Source organism: Perca fluviatilis, chromosome 1 (genome assembly GCF_010015445.1).
Source record: "Perca fluviatilis chromosome 1, GENO_Pfluv_1.0, whole genome shotgun sequence".
In the NCBI taxonomy this organism is placed as follows: Eukaryota; Metazoa; Chordata; class Actinopteri; order Perciformes; family Percidae; genus Perca; species Perca fluviatilis.
In genome coordinates this window covers 33033137-33054911 of record NC_053112.1, presented here as the reverse complement: position 1 = coordinate 33054911, position 21775 = coordinate 33033137, and the positions used below count along the sequence as shown (strand labels likewise).

The 21775-nt window shown below is 40.0% G+C and overlaps 1 protein-coding gene across 2 annotated transcripts in view; it reads left to right on the top strand.

The window, feature by feature from the left end:
• fbxw7 (F-box and WD repeat domain containing 7) overlaps positions 1-21775 on the top strand; it is a 64657-nt gene that overhangs the window by 24168 nt on the left and 18714 nt on the right. Inside the window, exons 1-3 of one of the 2 annotated variants that reach the window (XM_039797473.1) lie at positions 14392-14761; positions 18702-18784; positions 20351-20492. In XM_039797473.1, coding sequence (XP_039653407.1) covers positions 14723-14761; positions 18702-18784; positions 20351-20492 — 264 coding nt within the window. In that variant the 5' untranslated portion in view covers positions 14392-14722. Of the gene's footprint in view, positions 1-14391; positions 14762-18701; positions 18785-20350; positions 20493-21775 lie in introns of those variants that run through there. The other variant, XM_039797465.1, reaches the window with a different exon arrangement.

The window sequence follows — 21775 nt, the reverse complement described above, 5'->3', positions numbered from 1 at the left end:
AACTTGAGTTGACAGTAAAGGATGGACATCTGCATCATTTTGACTTGCTGACATTTAAAATCTTGAATTTCCGGTTGCATTTGACTGAAAGGTCATGAAACATGGCAGGGCAAATAGAAAGTGACTGAAAGTGATGATACACTTTGACTTAAACAACCTTGAGTTTAGCTGAGGATTCATGAACGGCGAGTGCAACCCATAAATACAGTACTTTGTCAATTTTAAATTCCATGAAATATATATGTCAGCTACTCTGAATAAATTAAATCAACACCCACTAAAATGTCTGCTTCAATAAAGACTTAAAGTGCTGTGTATATGGGGATGAGGTTTGGATACTCTGGTTGCTGTGCTAGTTATGTTCACTTTGAGCGGTATTGACCCCAAAGTTGTGTCCCACTATTTTTTAAATGCAGACCAATGTGGTTTCTTAGCGGAAAACATTGAAGCCTCCCGTGCTGTTGCGGTGTGCGAGTAGTGCAGTGTGTGCTGAGGGATGTCTATTTTGGGGAAGTTGTTCCAACCCCACTTCCAATTTACACTCTTGTGCTCATTTCATTGACTGGCCAGTTGGCTGCGTAGGTTCTTTGTTGGCTTAAAGTAAAGGAAAAGAAGTGACAGCATGACGTGTCAACTCAATGTCAGCTCCATATAAAAGAAGAAGTGACAACCATCCACCCAGTACAAGCAGTTCAAAGTTCTGTGGTAGACTGGGTTACAACAGCTCTTTCAGAGTTTAAAAAAGACCAAAGACCTCTGATTGTGGAGTTATGTTTGTACGTATCACTCAAACATATTTCAAGTTATTACAGACAACTGTTGCTCTGTCATTCTCACGAGGCATTGTGTTAAGGCATAACAATCCTGATGCTTATAGCAACACTTAACACAATGTCCCTGCTTGCAGTTTGAACCCAGGAGAGACGGCATCATTTAAACAAGGAAGGCGTGTTTACTTTTTGTCATGCCATCTGTTGCTTTGATGCTTGCAGTATCATTTATAGATGCTGGTTAGCTCCCCCTCAGGCTAGATGTCATTTCAAGGGACACCGCTCATCAAGATGAATGACAAGTTTTGGAGACTGAAGCGGGACAATTGACGGCTTGAACTAACAATACACTTCCTGCCACAAGGTGAAAATTTGCATTTTATAGCGTGTTATAGCTTGACCTCTGTTAAATGGACAGATATTTTCAAGTTAATACCACACCCCTGACCTTAAACTGAAAACACTGACAGAGTGATTCTTTGTTTTTTAGGCAATCTGCAGTCCACTTTGAACAAGTTACCAAGGGAAAATAGTAGCCTTATTTTCTCAGTCCATTTATTTCTCTCAGAACAGGGACACAAAGAAGCCACAACAGCAATGGAGTGTGTAATCAAACGCCACATACTGTTTTAATTCTAATACTAAAATATCTAAACATTTTACTTTACAGTTTGTGTGAACAATGAAGCCAACAAACGACATTGTGATAGAAAATAATACTACTGTGAAATATACAGTATATAACCTTTATTTAATCAGGTAATCTCATTGAAATCAAGCTCTCTTTTGCAAGAGAGACCTGAGTTGATCAGAGAAAAAGAAAAACCGACATCACCAGACAAACAAAGGCAATATCTGCATACAAAGAACATAAAAGGACATACAGCAACTGGGACAACCACAGACATCACTAAATGACTTTGAGGTTAAATGTTGAAAATGGTCAGTGGGATGAGACGTTCAATACTTAAAATGCTCTGTTATTGATTCCATTTCTAAGGTGCGAATTAGTGGAATGCAGTCTTCCTAAATGTAGTATTTACTCGAGGGGTAACGAGGGTTACACAGGCCTGAGATTTGGTTTGGTGAGCACTGGTATTAAAGTTGAGGAGAGATACTGAGGCAGCTTTTGCAGGACAGCTTTATAAACAAGAGATATGTTAAAAGCTCTCTTCTTGTTTCTAGTGAGGTTGTGTGTGTGTGTGTGTGTGTGTGTGTGTGTGTGTGTGTGTGTGTGTGTGTGTGTGTTTATATAGCACACAGTGATGAATATGATATTTATCTCCTGGTGTGAAAGACAAAACACAATGATAAACTGCATCAAGTTATTAGTACCAGCGAACAGCACAGGAATAAATATCTCCATAGTCGAGCACAGACATATCATTTTCCTGTCCTCAAGACACAAACATGCTTTATTCCGATATAAGTCTTGCGTTTTTATCTTTAGTTGTCTTCTGTGTGATTTGGGTTATTTAAGAAAAACCTACAGTTTTCAGAAAGTATTGTTGGATATGATGCCTGTGACTTAATTGAATTTCAAACAATATCAATCTAATTGTATTTCAAACAATAAAACTTCCATAACAACGTTGGGGGGGAAAACATCGCTCTACCTACAAACGTTCTGGTACAATACTGTATATCAATATCACCTCATGCCCAAGACTTTATACTCTGCTGTCTAGTATGTGACTATGCATTGTATTTTCTTGTTGCCAGGGCTCTTGGGGGATTTCTTGTATCTATTATGCATGGCATAAAGCACTACACATGAGCAAACAAATCAACAAACTCAAGGCTCCGAAAAAGGTGCTTTTCCAAATGACCCGATATACTCTTCTTGCCTTATTCACTCTCTGCAAGATAGGAAGTAAGAGAGTGGTGTCTTCTGTGTAGTTCGGTGTGTAGGAGTGCTCGGAGTATGTGTCAGACGCTATGTGAGTTGGAGGCAGGGAGGAGTAGAAGACTGCAGCACAGTCTGAATCGAATCAGTGACGCATAACCACTGCTTTTAGTGTTTGTTCCCCTTTTTTTGAGAGTTGAGCAATCAACAGAAATTTGGAAATACTCACTAAAACCCTGCTAAAATTCACCTTTATTTATTTTAACAATGGCAATGTTAGTTCATCTTCTAATTTATTAGCATCATATTTAGAAAAGTTCTTGTAGCAGAAGTCTTACTTTTAAGGAGTTTTGATGGAAGTATGCCATACTCTTTCCTTTTCACATTAAAATGCAGTTCCAGCCATTCAAGATTTCCTTTTGGCAGCAGCTGGGTTTTTCCTCTGTCCTCCGTCTGGCTCCATGTTGCCCAGCATGGGATGTAACATCTCAGAGACTGCATGCTGCCGACTCTCACAGCCAGACCGATTTCCGTCTCAAGATTCAATTGACAGTGGCCGGGTTGGTTCAGTGGGTAGAGCAGGCGCACATATACTGAGAGGTTTATGCATCAACGCAGAGGTCCAGGGTTTGAATCCGACCTGTGACTATTTCCTGCATGTCTTCCCTCCCTTTTCTCACTTAGCTGTCCTGTCAAATTAAAGGCGGAAAAGCCCAAAAAAAAGATTTAAAAAAAAAAGATTCAATGGACATCTGGCAACCACCAATAACATCTTACCAATTATTACTGCAGACCTAGTTAGTACATTTTTATACTTCTGTTTTGTGTTTTTCCTATGTGGGGTTTATTAGGTTTGAAGACAAAGCTTTTGCAATAAACTTCCTATTGTAAGGGGCTGTTTATCTCATATGTTTAGTAAAGTTTTCTTATGTTAGCCTTATCTATTGTTGAGCTTCTTTTATGAATTGACTGATATGTTTCACCATATGAAGCCCCATATTTAAAGAGTACTGTAGCAGTAGTGTTTAACCTGCCTATTCTCTTAACTCTTCATTATTACATACATTGTCTCTTCTGTCTACAACTATTTGTGTGTGTGTGTGTGTGTGTGTGTGTGTGTGTGTGTGTGTGTGTGTGTGTGTGTGTGTGTGTGTGTGTGTGTGTGTGTGTGTGTGTGTGTGTGTGTGTGTGTGTGTGTGTGTGTGTGTGTGTGTGTGTGTGTGTGTGTGTTTGGTGTGTTTTTTTTTTTTCCAAGGTTCACTGCTCCTCTGCCCTTCCTGAAATGAAACATGTATGACCCTTAACCTTTGTCATTCCATCTAGCCTTTTAAATCTTGGGAGACACATCTCTCTCGGCATCACTATCATCCATCTAACCATGCTCTCTAAAGATGGTCTCAGTTTGCTCAGTATTGTGCCTTTACTGTGTTGTAGCATGGCCGGTCTTTTTTCAGAACAATGAGGTCCACTCTTTTCCTCATATACAAATTCCAACCTAGATGACTTTTCTTAATAAGTCGCATTTCCTCAGCCAAAAAGGCTACTTGATCCTCAGTCCTACCATATTAAACGGTGGTAAATGGTAAATATGATCCCATAGCACAGTATACTTCATGAGCAAAATCACTGCATTACTTATGATCATCTTACTGGTGCATTCTTTCTCCACAAGTAATTTTCAGTTCACCTCAGGCTGTTTTGTTAAGTAATAGCTCCACGTCTTCTGTGTTTGCAGTGCATAACACATTAAGTGTCTGCATTTGTTAATGTGGAGGGATACACGATACATTTGCCATTTGGGATTGTCTGTACACCACTGTCAAAAACTTGATGGTAGCAATAGTAAGCAAATACAGACAAATATTTCCACCTATTCAGGCCATTTGTATTGATGCATTTAACTTTGGGGTTTAATATCATAGAAATAAATATTTGCTACAGATTTTAAATCAAATTCGGTAAACTAATTTATTCATTAAAGTTGCATTTGAATTACGCAATTCAAAAATAGTGGAAGAGTAATTAATTGGCACATTTAATAATAATTAAATGTCAAATATGCAATCAACCTGTGCAATTATTCTATCTTTTAATTTTGAACAAATACAATTATTTGAAGATGGATTCTTCAAATAGTTTTTAAAAATTCAGCTGTTTGAGCGAAAAATCTCTAAAAACCCACTGTACACTACCTGCTCAGATGACAGACAGACACAGATAGCTACTAGCTGGCTAACATAGTGGAGCATTTAGCAGCTGAAGAGCCAGATATTTCCCTCAGGAGTGGTAAAGACCAAAAACCAGGCTAAAACAGAGTGAATATTGGACTTACAGTCGTCAGGTGGACAAAAACACGACTCCAACCTAATAATGTTGCTCCGTGTCAGCTGGATGTGTGAATAAGCAACTGTTAACATGTTTACCATGTTAACACAATGTCATCACAATAGCCTGTGGTTGGACTTTAGTTTTTTACATTTAGTTAAACTGTACTTGAGTGAAATGTGGTAAAGTCCAGTCGACAGTCAAGACAAGTTGCATTGCAGTTGCATCAGTCATCTTCACCAACAAACGGCCAAATACACAGGTGTGTAAACTGTGCCGTCTTTTTTTATGTAGCCATTATGTGAGTCATTTTGTGCCATCAGACATCGCAGTTGATAGCAGTCAAGTCAGGCACTTAAAAAGGTTGCTATCCCCCACTCTGCTGGTGGTCCATCAGAGATAATCATAATCCCAAACACTCTAGACAAGAGCCTTGGCTTTCAAAGCCAGTAGACAAATCTAAACAAGATCAAATGTGCCCTTCACTTTCTGAAAATTGGATTTCTGTGTCAACATGGGAGTCACGTATTTAGTGCTTATCAAAAGGTTGGTTGTTTTTGGTCACTGTCCATTTGTGCCACTTCTCTATTTAACCCGGCTATCAGAGCTGCGTTTTCAACTTAAAGATGAGCAAACTTGAAGATGTTCAACCTGCATTCTTTTCAGATTACCCCATTAGTGAGGCTCACCGGTCAGCACTGTTGCCACAGTTACTTTGAAAAAGTAATTTAGTTACTTTACAGATTACTTGATTTTAAAAGTAATTTAGTTACTTTACAGATTACTTGATTTTAAAAGTAACAAAGTTAGATTACAAGTTACTTTATTAGTTACATTCAGCAACTGCCGAAAACACCCCCACAGCCTCAACATAAAAATGACAACCGGTTTACTGTGAGACAGCTCGGCGTTGCCATTTGTAGGGATCTGGTTTATTATGGCACGAAAGAGAGCCAGTCAACCGTGTTTAAGGGCAGCATTTCCGCTACAACATACTGCCCGACCACCTTCTTCAACTCTCCCCCGCTCACTGGTTTTGCACCGAAGTCCAGCTTTTGTTGTTTGGGTGGTGGGGGACCTCCTGCTCTCTGCTTCACACCACCTGGTGGGACTTGCTCTGTAAGTTTGACTGCAACGCTGCGACTCCAAATGTTTCTTCAAATTTGACGTAGTGTTTTTGTAGCTAGATAGCACTTTGTCGCCCCCAGCACAGAGTGTACAACGAAACTTAATACTGCTGTCTTTAGCTGACACAAACTCAAAATAGTGACTGTATTTCCACCTAGAAAGCGTGCATCGCTCTCCTCCCTCCATTGTTGTTTACGTTTGTGTCGCTGCGTGGTACACGTGAACTGTCCACATGCTGAAAACGTGACTTGGCGCATACGTGACTTCACTCCAGAGACGCAAGAAGAAAGCTAAAATATATATTTTTACTAAGGAGAATGACAAAAATAGTAACGCACAGTGACTTGGATAAGTAACTTTAATCTGATTACTGGTTTGGAAATAGTAACGCGTTAGATTACTCGTTACTGAAAAAAGTGGTCAGATTAGAGTAACGCGTTACAAGTAACTCGTTACTTGGCATCACTGCCGGTCAGTAGGATCCACCTTCTCTGATCATTGTCTTTATTGTCCTTTTCTTTCTTGAAATTTGACAGTCTACAAGTTGTTAAAAAGTATCCCTCCATTTATCTTACCAGTGGGGGGGGTTACCACCATGCACTCTTTGCTCTTTTGTTCCTCACCGGTTTGTCATGTTGAGAAACACTACAGTCTGTTCTATACTGGAGTTTATGATCTTTTCCTCACAGTAAAAATTGTTGATTTTTCAAGGAAACTTTTTTTCTTTTAGTAGTGTCACTGGAATGTAACTTTGAACTGTTCAACTTTAAATGCAGAGCGCCGCTTCCATCATAACATAAGCTTAGAATAGGGTAAATTATGTGTTTTTGAGTGGGTACCGTACTTGCATACCTCTTAGAAGTTCTAAACATACAGTACACACCACTTTTAATTATACAGAGTATGTGAAGTTCATATAGCAACACTATAATGTTGTATAACAAGTGACTAAATGCTAACGTCAGTGTGCTAAGATGCACACGATGACAATGATAACGTGGATGTTTAGCAGTCATAATGTCATTAGTTTTGCTTATATTCGCTCATAAACTAAAGTATTGGCAAACTCCAATTTTAACCCGATGATGGCGCTACATGAAAGGTCATGAGATCACAAAAGCGACTACAGTTCATCCTGAGGGGGGCATGAATGTCTCTACAGACATTTTTTTGGAAACATTTTACCCCAAACCACAATGTCAATCTCATGAGGGCACCAGAGGATCACCAAAGTTTTTAGGTTACATCTGAGAACCGTGAATGTCTGTCCAAACTTAGACGGCAATCCATTTGGTAGTTGTTGATATATTAAGGGATAAGTGAACATTTTGCCCTGCTGGTGGCGCTAGAAGAAAAGTCTCCAAAGTCATTAGGTTTCATCCACTGGGGATCGTGAATGTCAGCAAAAAATGTCATGACAATATATCGGATGGATGGATGGATGATAAAGTGGCTAATACATACTGATCAATATAATTGCTTTACATCTAACCTGTGTGTGTGTGTGTGTGTGTGTGTGTGTGTGTGTGTGTGTGTGTGTGTGTGTGTGTGTGTGTGTGTGTGTGTGTGTGTGTGTTAAATAGGATTCTCTGTTGCACTAAGATTAAGGTAAAATCTCCGTTAAGAGGTTACTCAGGCATTTTTTCTTTTGAAATCCATTATTTAGAACAGCAAATGTGCAAATTACTGCTTTGTTGGAGAGATAAAGGGTTGTTTGGGAAGATGGTATTCCAGATGAGATCAGTATCACAAGAGGAGATAAAATACCAAAGGCAGTGTGATGCATGAGTTTCTGTAGTGAGTTGAGGTTAAGGCATGCGACCAAGTCACCGTCAGTCACCAAGTCACATGGTTTCCCACCACCTTCTCAAACATATTTAGGGATCTACACATGACAGGCAACACCCACCAGGCACAATTTGGCTCGGTCTGCTTTATCTGAGATGCAGAGTGGTAATTCTGGATGATTAAAGAGGTTTATTCGTTTCTGTGTAAATGTTGATGCCAGCCCCAGCCAAGTTTCACCTGGATCATCACACACATTTCCATAACCCTCTTTCATTTCTAAATGAGATATGACGGCTCAGGCTGCATCCAAATGCAAAATCTAGATAGGCCTACGTATTACTGGGAAAGGATTAGAAAGGGCAGAAAATGTTAATCACTCTATGGTGAAATTTTTCCTGTGCAATTTGCCATTAGAGCTTATAGTAAGTAACCCCCCTTGAGGTTACTTATCGTATAGTTTATTATTATAATTTTTTTTTAGGGAAATTATTTGACTTCAAGAAAATCCATCTTACTCTACAGAGCCAAACGCTGCTTTAAAACTTTGAAACTGTCCTGACTAAATATTGACTTTTGCTCATTACAGAACTTCATATGCATCATAATACTTACATAATACTTACTTAAACTTATACCACTTAATATTGACTTTATATTGTACTTAACATTTATCTACTCAAAATTTCAACTCTGCTAGTGCTACGGTCTTCACTGTACAAACGGCGCCTTTTTTTTTATTATGGAAGGAAGTGTCATTGATCGTATCATTGATGTGGATAAAAGAGGTTGTCAATGTACAGATATAATTGTGCAGATTGTTAAGTACTCTGACACAAACTTGTGATTGTGGGCTATGTAAATAAACTTGGCTTTGGACAAATGAGCAAGCTGTCCAAACTTGCAGGCCAACTTATCCACCATGTTGTAGGTCAAATGTAATGAGGGTCAGTATGAAGGAGGCTGTGGCTCTTGGAGAGGGTCACACTTTTTAGTTTGAAGCTTTTTCTTACAACAGTTTCCAGCAAGCAAGTGCCACTGGGCTGATGTATGCTTTGGACACTTTGCTGATGTCCTGAGGATTTGGGTATGATGCTTGTGATTGGACAACATAACGATCGAGAGCATGATTTAAGTCTTTTAAAATGCAATGAAACACAGTCAGTCATTGATTACTTGGACTTCATTACTTCTTGCACAACAAATTGAACACCTTTTGAGGATCAACTAGTGATGCATTGTCCATCTTAATCCACACCTCTAAAATGTGTCCCAGCAGGACAAGGACAACTGAATGTAGTCCATCTGTTTATTTGTAAAACTATGAATTTGACATGGCCAGTGCACACTTTACTTTGAACACATATATTCATTATTCATTTATTAAAGGTTATGAATTAAGCATTATTTTGGCTTTCTGCATGCGGATTTCTCCTTTTTCCTTAAGCACTCACACCAGACTGACGGCGAAATAAGCTTCTCAATCTTTTATTTATTATATTTACTGAGGGCTCTGTGGTCAATTTTAACTTTTGTTCTCAGTGATGTTGTGTGATGACAAAAGGCTGAACAGAGATCTAGACATCGTAGTTCTGCTGCAGATGTTGAGGTTCATATCTGTAGACGAAGCTGTTCTGCATCTTTCATGTTGGAGGGGAACTGTGGGGAAGTTCAAGAATGGTCCCTGTGTTTTATAGACACATGCTTTTTTTATACTTATTAATTTGTATTTTGCAAAGCATGTAGTGGTCCATAATAATGACGCAGTAGGAAGGACTGTAACAACTTTAATTAATGAAGCCATACAGAAGCCAACAGCCTCCTATTCCACTTAGAAACGTCTACATTCAAGAAATAATGCATTCATTTTTCGCATTGCATCATTATTGGGGTTTCTGTTTTACTGCGTTCTGCTGATTGTTAAAGCAAACATCATTGTGGACAGGTTTTGGTTGCATAAATGCAATCTAATGTTAAAAATGTATTTTGTTCACCAGTTTATTAGATATAAAAAGGCAACATAGTCTGGATGCACTGCATTGGTTTTTATTTTAAAATCAGTCACCACTCATTAACTGGCACAATTTCCATTTAGATTATCTTGAGTGAGTGATAAGCAACAAATAAGAATCTGTATTTTATGACACAGCCTCACCTACTTAAAGGTCCCATCGCAGGAGGTTTTTTTAACATTAATATGAGTTCCCCCAGCCTGCCTATGGTCCCCAAGTGGCTAGAAATGGTGATAAGTGTAAACCGAGCCCTGGGTATCCTGCTCTGCCTGAATGAAAGCTCAGATGGGCCGATCTGGAATCTTGCTCCTTATGAGGTCATAAGGAGCAAGATTACCTCCCCTTTCTCTGCTTTGCCCTCCCAGAGAATTTGGCCCACCCATGAGAGAGAGAGAGAGACGACATGCCTTTCAAATGAGCAAAGTGGCAGTTGGTCAAGGCCACACCCTCACCCTCCACCTTGCCCCCCCCTTCTCTCTCCTCCTCAATAGCGACAGACACAGAAATGGCACATACTAAAGAATTTCGGGAAAGAGACTTCAGATACAGTATTAGGGGACCACTAAGGTCTAGCCTATATAAAAGCATCCAAAGAGCACCATGTCATGGGAACTTTTAAGCCTTTTAGTGTATGTATGTATACCTGTGTGAATGAGGACAACACTGGCTCATTGAATTTTGACGTTCTCTCCGTAGCTTTTGTACATGTTTTTCATTTTCATTGTGTTTTCTATGAATTGCTTTCTCTCTACTTGTATACATTTTAAAATACTGCATCTTAAATTCCTAAATATTTGCCAATAATTGCAAATACTGACCCCTGTTCATTTATTTTCCATGAACACCATTGATGTCACAAGGGAGATGGCCAGTGGCTCCTGCTTTAATTTCTTTTTTGACCTTACCCCTTCAAACTTGAATGTTTGAGTCGCGTGGGTGGCTGCAGAATATGTTAATTCAACTCCATGCAGATGATGCTATTATTATCCTTCGCAGAATGCCATGATCCATGGTTTCCTTATTCATCAAACCTCCCCCACACGCATTGCATCTGTCCAGCCTGGAATGGGGCTCACACTTCACCATTTCAGGAAAATCTATTGAGAGGAGACCCCCTAGTCCTCATTTTTTTTTTCCACAGAGAGGACAATCGCACAATGACACAGCGCCGTTTAGTGATGCATCACTACCCAAGAAGTATTTGCCTCCTTCAAGTTCGCCACCTCACATTAAACATTTGCTTAAGAAAGCTCCTTTTCTCCTGTAGTGAACATCTGTTGATTTGGAATAGTAGGCCAACTCACGTTCCTCTAATCGTACTAGACAGGTGTTAGACCTTTAGTACCTCTTCTAAGGCTTCTAATCTTCTAATCAGTGACTCAACAGAAATTTTATTTGACAATTTAGTCAATCAATTTAGGGCTGAAAGTAACTTTTATTTTCATAATTGGTTAACCTGCTGATTATTTTATCCTGGTTAATAGATTATTCGTTTGGTCTAGGAAGTAAAAACTTAACTGCCAAAGTTGACAATAACAGTCCAAAACTCAGGGAAATTTAAATAACTATTATAGAAGACTAAGAAAACAAGCCAATCTTCAAATCATCTTTAAAAAGCCAAACAGTTTGGGGCATTTTTACGATTGATAAGTCATTACAGATTAATTATGTCCATCGATTCATTGACTGATCATTTCAATTCTAAATCAATTCATTCTTGAAGTCAAAATATTAAACACTTTATTCCAAAATGTGAGGATTTTCTTGCTTTTGAAATACCTTTTGGATTGTAAGGGTTCAGTTTATTGATCAAGAAATGATCAATGTACAATTGATGAGGAAAATTCTCAATATTTGCAGCCATCCTTTTCTCATTCATTTATTAATGGCCTCCTCCAGTATCTTCATACATCCAAGGATGCTCAACTTGTACAAAACTTGTACAGTATCTGTTGAGACAGTGTGCTGAAACCTTGGTATTGATGTGTATTATTTGTGCACAGTCAAATGAGACATTTGCATTTCCCCACAAGCTATCTGCTGCACTGCGATGTAATGAGTGTATTTTTATACATCCTCTGCTGTTCAAATATTGGAGCCATTGTCTGTTGGATCACTGGTACCTGAACAGGTTTGTTTGTTGATAATAACAAAACTCTGCTCTGAGAGAAAAACGTCTTTTTACGGCTTTATATCTGACCAGCATGATTTTGGTTTTGATAAGCAGAAGGTCAGTTTAGTGGTGGTGGGGGGGGGGGCGCGGGGGGCTGTTGATAATGCTTTACCAACTAGCAGAAGGAGAGCAACAAAGGAGGCCACGGCCTATTCAAAGGCCACAGTGCAACCCCTCTCGCATGCCAAGCATTCCAATCTGTTGTGTAAAGGTTGAGCCAGTAGAGAGCAACGAGAGGGCCCTTCTCATGAGGGCCACCTTAAACACACACAGACAAAGCCCGACCAGCTCTGTCTGATGCACCCTCCACCGGTTTGGGTGCTTTTCTGTGTGCGTGTCTGTGGTGGAGAAAGTGTGACTAAAATGCCAGGATTAGCCAAATCTCTTACACCTGTCATGTCCTCTAAAATGATCATGATTTAAATCTCTTGCTACATAAATTTCAGACTTACTGTATATGATTCACTTTTATTTACTATGGTAATTCACCATGCAGCATGGCATCATGACTTTGCATAAACATACATGCCACTTTCCTAAAGCCAAATGGTGTGTAATCTGTACGCATTTGAGCTTTCCACGTGTATCTCTACGCTGTTGCCACGTGGCGTCTTATCGCGAGAACGTGCTGTACTATCGTACTATAGGAAAAGAAGACGAGACCAACGTCACACGCTTAGAAAAACAAACGGTTGAGTTTAGGAAAGAAACATTGGGTAAGGCTTAAAAAAAAGTTAACACACAAAAAAAGGTTGACAAACGCGGGACGTGATCCCGGCTCTCCTGGGTGAAAGTCCTGTGTTTTACCCATCCACGGACTTGCGTCTTTTCATAATACTCGCTATGGCGAAAATTCACACGTAATGTAAGTCAATGGCGGCCTGAACGGCGTTGATAAACACGCTAAAAAGCGATTATTCGTCTTGATAACATTCAAAAACAGCATACGAATTGGCGTGTCATACATACGCTACTTTATGAGATCAGTCTGCACCATGCAAAAAGCTGTACGGTTTGCAGTGTTACATCACATCAATTTCTTTTGTGTATAGTCCAAAATAACTCAAAAGTTCCAGCTCAAAAATGTGAATTTTTTTACCAGAACACTCTTGCCAAGTTTTTGTTTTCAGTAACAAGCCCTAGACATTGCCCTCTGTGCCAGGTCACATAGTAATTACAGGTGGAAACCAGGAGTGACTGAAATGCTGGCAGATCTCAATGCTCCATCACCTGTGAATAGAGCCCTTCCCATGATCCTTCATTGTGTCCTGTGTGTCAATGATCTAATGCTGACGTCTTATGATGTCAAGGGTAACAAAGATGTATAAAACCTAATGGCATTTTCCAAACTGGTATGAACTGGATATCTATACCAGGAAAAAAAAAGTGTTATGACATTCCCAAAAGCTAGCAAACCAATGCTTAAAGTTTAATTTAAACTACACACAAATGCCACTGTTTATAAATGGCAGCTGGTCAGTTTGATGTTGAAATATGTTTCAGTTTGTTGTCTTGCAGCACAGGTGGCAGGGGACACTCTTTAATATTCTCTGTTCTTAATTTGCCCACATTAATCAAACAAAAAGCCTCTGATGAACGTATCCTGTATGGCTAAACAAGATAAATATGTGTAGTACATTCACCTGTGCTAAATGTTTTTTTTGTTTAACTAAAGCTGCCATCTTGAGGTTGTGATTTTTACAAGCTGTAAAACACTGGGCAGGGGCAATCACTCATTACCTGCCATAGTGAAATGCAAATATTGGACTTGTGTGTGTGTGCGCAAATAAGCAGGTGCAGCAAAGGTGGATCCATTCACACTGTTGCCTGATAGATTATTATAGCAGACGGTTTGCTTCAGAATTGTTCTTAAGCACAGTACTAAAGAAAATATAACGTGACTTTCCACCACTGCATATGCTTTACATGTAGGCAAATTTGCTATTTGATAACAGAGCGTAAAAATAAAGAGAGAAGAGCCTTGGGCTGGGTGCATGGATGGATGGATGAATGGATGGTATGTTTTTGATTCTGCAACAAGTGGGGGTCCACCTTTATGCAAAAGGACAAGTGTGTACCCCACCCGGTCTGTGTGTGCTGCTGCCTCGTCTTTTTTACGCATATGTCCCTGGTACCCTGCTCGCGTAGGATGCGCTGCGCACAGTGTTGAATGTTGGACTGCACCATTCCTGCTGTCTCCGCCGGGGAGGCTGTAATCCGATCCTGTTTGGAGGAGCCGTCGTGCAGCCTGTTAGAGGGAGAGAGCTCTGCTCTGACGCTCTCACCTCCACTCCTCCCCCTTTCTGCCGAGTGTCACCCTCTTTCTCCCTCATCTGTTCACTCCCTGCTCGGTGAGGCTGGTCGGCGGCGCACACGCCTCCGGGATCGTCGCATCGCATTGTTCACCCCACCGACCGAGCCCCGTTTAAGTCGGCGTGACGCGGCAGAGCTTTTTTTTCCTCTTCTTTTTTTTTTTTTTTTGAATGCCTATACCGGGGAAATCTACCGCATGCACGCCACTCCGGTGACGTGCCCGAGCATGTTCACATCAGAGACGGCGTCGGATTTACCTGAGAGTGCGCTGCCCTCACACTGTCAGAGCTATCTCCCCACCACGCACACGGATTTGGACTTCACCGATTGTCACTGAAGAGGAAAAAGGAAAACACACCGGATTATAAGGATGGGGTTCTACGGCACTTTAAAGATGATTTTCTACAAAGTGAGTAGGCTTTTATGGTTGTATTAACCGCCCGTGTCACCTCCAACACATCCCCGTCTCTTGTTATTTAGTGTTTGACTCGCTTTGTCGCCCTCATTATCTTTGACGCGCCTCTCACGGCAGATTGTGCGGCCACTGCGGAGGATGAACAGCAGTGTAGCAGACCCCCCCAGAGACGCCGCTTTAATTGGGCCTATATAGTATGTCAACGCTGCTTTAAATGTTAGAATATCGCGACGCGATTTGGCATCCTTTCCTTCATAGTAACTTCAGCAGTGTAAATAAACGCCACCTCACCAATTCAGGGCTAATCATTGTATTTGTAAAGTGGTTACTGCTGTGGCACTCGTATGACCATTCAAATCTGCAATGCTGGATGAACAGATTTTTGTATTTCCGCGTTAAACACTATTTCCCGTTTCTGGCTGGCATAGGATCCCATTTTGCATCAGCTTTGGCTCGATGCTCCCTGCACTGTACATCAACTGTGGTCCTCCCCTCAACATAACCTAGCTGATGATTTAGTTATAACGTATATAATACATATGGATAGCTAATATCACATCCATATATTTTCTAAAACATGCAGACTTCCACTTTTGTAAATAACTATCAGTTCCATGAACAAAAATAGCCTGTTCCCCCTGCTATCCTCCCCAGTTTGCAGGGTTATTATGATTCTACATTATGCAGCAGTGGTTATCTTGCGGTGACCAAAGTGACTGCTTGAGATGCATGCATGTGATCAGTCTGCTCTTGCCTGTTGGAGCAGCCTATTCCCTGACATTGTGCACACGCCTCAGGCTCCAACCACAGATAATGGGTCACTGTGTCAGACTGCGTGAGGTAGAGAATATCCTCAAGGATGTTGGGTGTATTGTGCTGGATGGCAGCCATGAAATGATGCTCATTTAGTTGTAAATGGGGAGTACAAACAAGAATATGAAAGGGAATCCATTACGCAGAGTGTGTAAAGTAAACAAATTTAATAATCCCATATCATTCAAAAATCACACTCCCTTGCAGTGGGCGGATTTTTCTGTGTAGCTGTGTGCACTTTGTCTGTGTAGTGGTGTAATTAGGTGAAAATGTAATTCTGAATCAATGGGCAATAGTTTATTTAATTGAATGGTGACCCATTTGTATTCTCATCTATTTTGTGTGTGTGCTCATCCTGAAATATCAGGATTTTGAAGTCAGTCCCTAGAGCTCGAATATTTTCATGCTGCGCTTTGATGGTACAGAAAGAAACTGAAACGCCAAGACGTTCAAACCCATTTTCCCCATTTGAAAGACCAATCCTACAACTTGCTAATTCTTTCCAATATGGCCAGTTCTCGGATGCATTGCTGCGTCTCAAGTGATGCTGATTGACATGATGAAACTGTTTTCATGGCTGCTTGAAACAGTATTTGAAAAATGAGAAAAGATTTTTCAAGTGACTGATGCTGCAGGATGTAGTCTGCGTTGAAATGAATCAACACATTATGTTAGAGTGATTGCTGTCTTTAAAACGTCATTAACTCTCTGTGAATCCATCTGTCGTGCTTTTGGCCAGATAGGGAAGGGGAGGCTAGGAAGGAGGGGAGGACTGATTAGTGGTGATTTACAAACACTGCGCGCTTTGGTTACCTTTTTTCCCAGGCTGAAACACAAGAAGGGGCTGGTTACATGCTGCTTTTTTCACGCCCGCATTTAGTTTGAGGTTTTCTTGCATGCACGCACGCGCACACACACACACACACACACACACACACACACACACACACACACACACACACACACACACACACACACACACACACACACTCTTAAAGCCAGCCAGTACTCCCCCTTTTCTCTGTCCCACTCTGAAGCACACACAAATTCATGCATACCCAGGCTCTCCTTGGCTACTGAACTGCCATTGCAGTGAGATCACGGCTTTAAGAACAAGGCAGTTTGGTTTAAGACCTGGACCTTAACAAGCAGGAGTATCTTATAAACCCCCCTTTATATTCCTTAGCAATCAAAAGGCTGCCAGCCAGATATTATAGATGTGGACAAGTGGAACACAAAAAACTTGCAACCTTTTTGAATTATTTTTTTTGACTACATTTACTTTTTTTTGCCACAGTGCCTCTAAATACATTTCCGTAATGAATTACTAACGATTTGAATGGCTCTTCCATTGAATCCCTCCTGCAGCTTTACACAGGAGTTGACTTGAGAGGAAAAGATCACAGATCTTTGGTCAGATTACAGTGTAATGTCCAGGGGACACCTAACCTGCAGTACAAGTTGGTGTGCTGGTCATGTACTCATGCCTCTCTAAACTCCAGGCTTTGGTTGTTGTGTCAGTTGTCTTGGTGCATTGAGTCATTCTGTACTCCACATTAAATACTGAGGTAGCCTGTATTGATACCAAATGCAAATTCTAGTGATAAACAAAAAACACACTTCTTGAGGAGAGACGTGTAATCATGCCACTGTAAAGCCAAACAGTATGGAGTCAAATGTCCAGTGCTGTTTTCTTGTGTAAGATCCAATGCTACAATAACATTCCAAAAATGCATTAAAAAAGGGCCTCAAAAGGGGGAGAAAAACAGTTTATCTTCAATGTGGTTTCTGCTTTTTAAAAGTCATTATCAGTTTCTACAGTTGCAGGAGGGCAGAAGGAAGTTCTGCAACAGCAACACATTTTGTTGCAGCACAACAGGCTGGAAATGTAGACAAACTGATCCTAAAAGGAAGTACAAAAAAAAGATTGTTACCTGATGGAAAAACAGGAAGGAATCATTCTGCACTATGATGTTGGTACTGCTGGTGGGTCCTACATACCTGGTTTTAAGTGAAGTCCAAAACGATTAGATCTCGCTAAGCTTTAATTTAAACATGAAACCGTTTAATTTATCAAGAAACAAGACCAGACTGTTACATTATATATATTATTTTGGTAAGACACTTAAGTTCAGTTATTCAGTTAGCTTGTGAATCATGAGGGACGATGAGATGGTGATCACTTGTGTGTGGTGAGAGGCCTTGCCAGAGAGTGGCAGGCATAAGATGAAGAAAATTGGCTTACCCGGGCTCACACAGGCTCCTTTGTTTGTGCAGTTGGGTAGGTGGTAACAGGGACTCGGTGGTGTGTACACATACAGGTGATAGAAAGAAATAAAGAACTGACTTGCACTGTTTTTGTTTCTCAAGTATCTGTATGAAAACGTCAGTGCCAAAGAATGCACCCTCTATCCTCCCTTTTGTACTTTGTGGTTATATTGTGTGCATGAACATGGTGTACACTTGGAGTTTTGGTTGTGAATGTGCGAGTGCCTCTGGATATTATGGGGTGTCTGGTTGCTCAAGGATTTCCAACATGGAACATTATCAAAATAAAGCACAGCATTGTTAAACAAGCACCTGCTTTCGATCCCGCTATCTCATAATGTTAAGCTGCCTCAACCACAGATAGGTCATTACCTCTGTGCTTTGTTATGGAACATGTTAATACTTGGAATCTTGAGCCTATGCATTAAAGTTTAATTTCCTATTTGCATAAAGCTGTTGCAAGACTGTGGTGGGTGTCTGTATTTTAATATGCTGGATTTCAGACATGATGTTAACAAAGTCTGACTTGCAAAAGCAATTTTCAGCTTGCACCCGTTTTTATAAACGTCAGTTTCCTTTTTTAAATTTGCGTTTCAAGAATTGGCTTCTTAATCAAAAGGTATAGTGACTTAGATTCTGTTTTTGAAAGAAAGTTATGAGAAAGGAAGGAAACAATGATGGATTATACAACACATGCTAGAACTGCCCCCTCCAACCAAATTCTATATGGTGTACATTTGTATTTACTTCTCAGAAGAATGCAGTGTAATCATTAGGTTTTGTGTTTTAAAATTCAGTGTCCACCAGTGTTATGCTCTGTTGGTTTCTCATGTTTTTCTTCTTTCTTTTTCAGATGAAAAGAAAGTTGGACCATGGCCCCGAGGTCCGATCTTTCCCTTCAGGAAAAAAGCCCTGTAAAGGCCCTGAGTATCCAAGGTAAAGCAACCTAGATTTCACCCCTAAGACCTCCCAACAGAGACACCCCTTCTCCCATGTTTCCTTGCAGTGTCCTGCATTTGTTTCCTACCTTAAGTAGAAATTACATTTTAAAGAGCCATATCTCCTTAATTTAGTGCTATACACATTAATGATGCTACCATGAAAAGAAATAATAAAAGAGGTATGAACAAAGAAGCTATGTGTCTTCAAACAGAATAATGCTTCACATCATATTGTATATCCAGCCAGCAGCCCCAGATGTTTCTCTAACCCTCAATATTTAATGCACGTGTTCACATGTAGCCACATTAAAATTCAGACTGAACACAGCCACTTGACTTTAAATGTTGCCATGTAGCTGGCTCCGTCTCAGCTTCCCCTCCCATTAAAAATGAATCAATAATGAAATGGACCCCCAGCTTTTTCATTTTGCTGTCGGCAAGCAGAATCTGGGGTATTGAGGGTGCCTACTGGATGGTTTCTCCCACTGCCCTTACGTTACAAGGGCACATGGGTGCCCTTTGAAGTCCTGTGCTGCTTTTCACATCCAAGTTCTTACAACAGGAGAGTCTGGACTCGGACAGAAATCTGTAGGATTGTGCATACTGTGAAGTCTCTAGAGGAAAACAATATATCCTGGTACTTTCAGGCCAATATTTTGTAATATGCACTGTCCCTGTCAAATAAAAATAAAATAAATGTACTAAAGTTTTTTGGGATTTCGGGTGTCATCAGATTTGCTTCTCCTTCTGTAACCAACAGGATAACATTCAGTTTGAAACTAGTAAATGTGTGATTAGGACATAATGATATCCTTGTTGTTCTGAAACCACAATGTTTTGGTCAAGTATGAATTTATGGTTGTAAATTTAGCTTTCTTTGCTAGAACTGTACAACAGACAGCTTTTATACACACAGCTCAGAAGTAATTTATATTCTTCAGTTCCAACAGCAGCTGTATTATTGTTACATAATCTCATAATAAACAAGATTTTACCCTTTTATTATAACAACACCTCTTTTCAGGAACTCAGCATACTGTAAAAAATAAATATTTTTTTATTTGCCTAGCAGAATGCACTTCCTTTAAGCTTTCTTAAACTGAAGGAAAATCATCAGATCTCGCTAAGCTTTAATTTAGTTTTTTGTATACCTCTAATTGCTAAATCAAAGATCGGCAAAATTGCTTTTAGTGGAGCTTTAAATATTTAACTTAGCATTATTTGCTGTTGCAGGGACCCATGGGCCATCTTTTATGTTTTTGTCCACTACAAAATAATTTGTGGTTGACAAATCTGCAAAGGTTGCAGCAAAATGAATCCGTGAACAACAAAAAATGCCCTCATATCGAGTTTATTGTTGTTCTCATTAAAAGTGTATCCTTTAAATGTCTGTAATGTTTTCCTAATGTTTCTATATTTTTGTAATACTTGTGGAAAGCAGTGCTTTTATGTCCTCTCTCTGTCTGTTGGTCAATCGCCTGTGAAGATGTCTTATTATTATTATTATTATTATTATTATTATTTATTAGCTTCTAAGGGTTTCTTTTTCCTTAAATTGCAGCCCGACAGGAATTGTCCCATGTCCAGCCACACCCACCACATTTGGCCACATCAGAACAGCCAATGGTCAGGGGCAGCAGAGACGGCGCATCACCTCAATCCAGCCACCCACGGGTCTCCAAGAATGGCTCCGAACATTTCAGGTGAGCACAGCGGAGTTTTCTTCTTCGTCCCTTTTTCTTTTCCCCCCACGGGCAACTCCAAGCCCCTTGAGCAAAAGCTCATCAAAAAGCAGATGTTGTGCCCAATCAATGTTCACTTAGTCTAAGAGATAATTGCTGCCTTGTTGTTCTGGCCCACCACATTACCATAGCCACTGTAGCGTGGAATTGGAATTAGCCGTACTTGCTCAGACTTTAAAGCAGAGTTACGTTTCTACTGTAGACTTATAGTCTATACTAAAAGTTGAACACATGTTGTCTTCTATTGTCCTCTGATATTAAGACGTTAAAGTCACTGCAGTATAATCTAAGCCTACTGTTACCTTGTTGTGTATCTTTACTGCATTATCCAGGGACAATAATGCAGATTTTGGATCTCTTAAGAGGTAATTTTGTGTCCATGATGAGCAAGAATAGACAACGTTATACGTACTAATTGTATCTTGTTTCAACCACTTCAGTGATTACTGTCAGTGTCTGTAGAGAACATAGACAGATAAAGACCTAAAATATAATACTGTATTTATGGTTTACCCTATTTCTATATTAATTTTTCTATATTATAATCGTCTGTACAGATGCAACATAATAGAGCCATTTCTTTCATCTTAGACTTCAGCTCTAGTGATTCCAGACTTCATGGAAAATAGGATGTCATTTAAACATATTAGGCTTGATGGGGTCTCTATGATTTCCTATATAATAGGTTGCCATGGACTTCATTACCTTAGAGAGCTTAAACTCATTATGTTTGAATAGCTGGGCGAACCTGTGACACCTCAGTGTTTATTTTACGTATATTAGTCTTCAAGCCTGACCTGCTGCAGTCTACTGTCTTTAATTTGACAGTTCAGGCTGCAGGCAGCTAAACCTCAAACTTACATTCTATACATTCCCCAGTCCAGTCCTAGCCTGTTGCCGCTATTAGAGGGAAACTACATGGCAGCATACTATTAGCTAGAAAGACTGTTTTCACAAAAAATACGTCGAAACTTTTATTTCTTATTTGGGGGTTTTGCACTCTAAAAGACAAACACAAGGACACGCATGGTTTAGATAAAATTTTGGAGAATACGCTTATTCGCACTTTTGGTGGAAGTTAGATGAGAAGATTGATGCCACTCATGTCTCAGGAGGTCTCTGAACCCCCTGATTATCTCCAGAACCAGCACCTCTGGCTAAAGCTTTTAGCTGCCAAATTACAGGTGGTTTGAGTGTGCCAGATTTTCCTTCCTGCCTTGTAGCCTGTAATCATTGTTAGATTT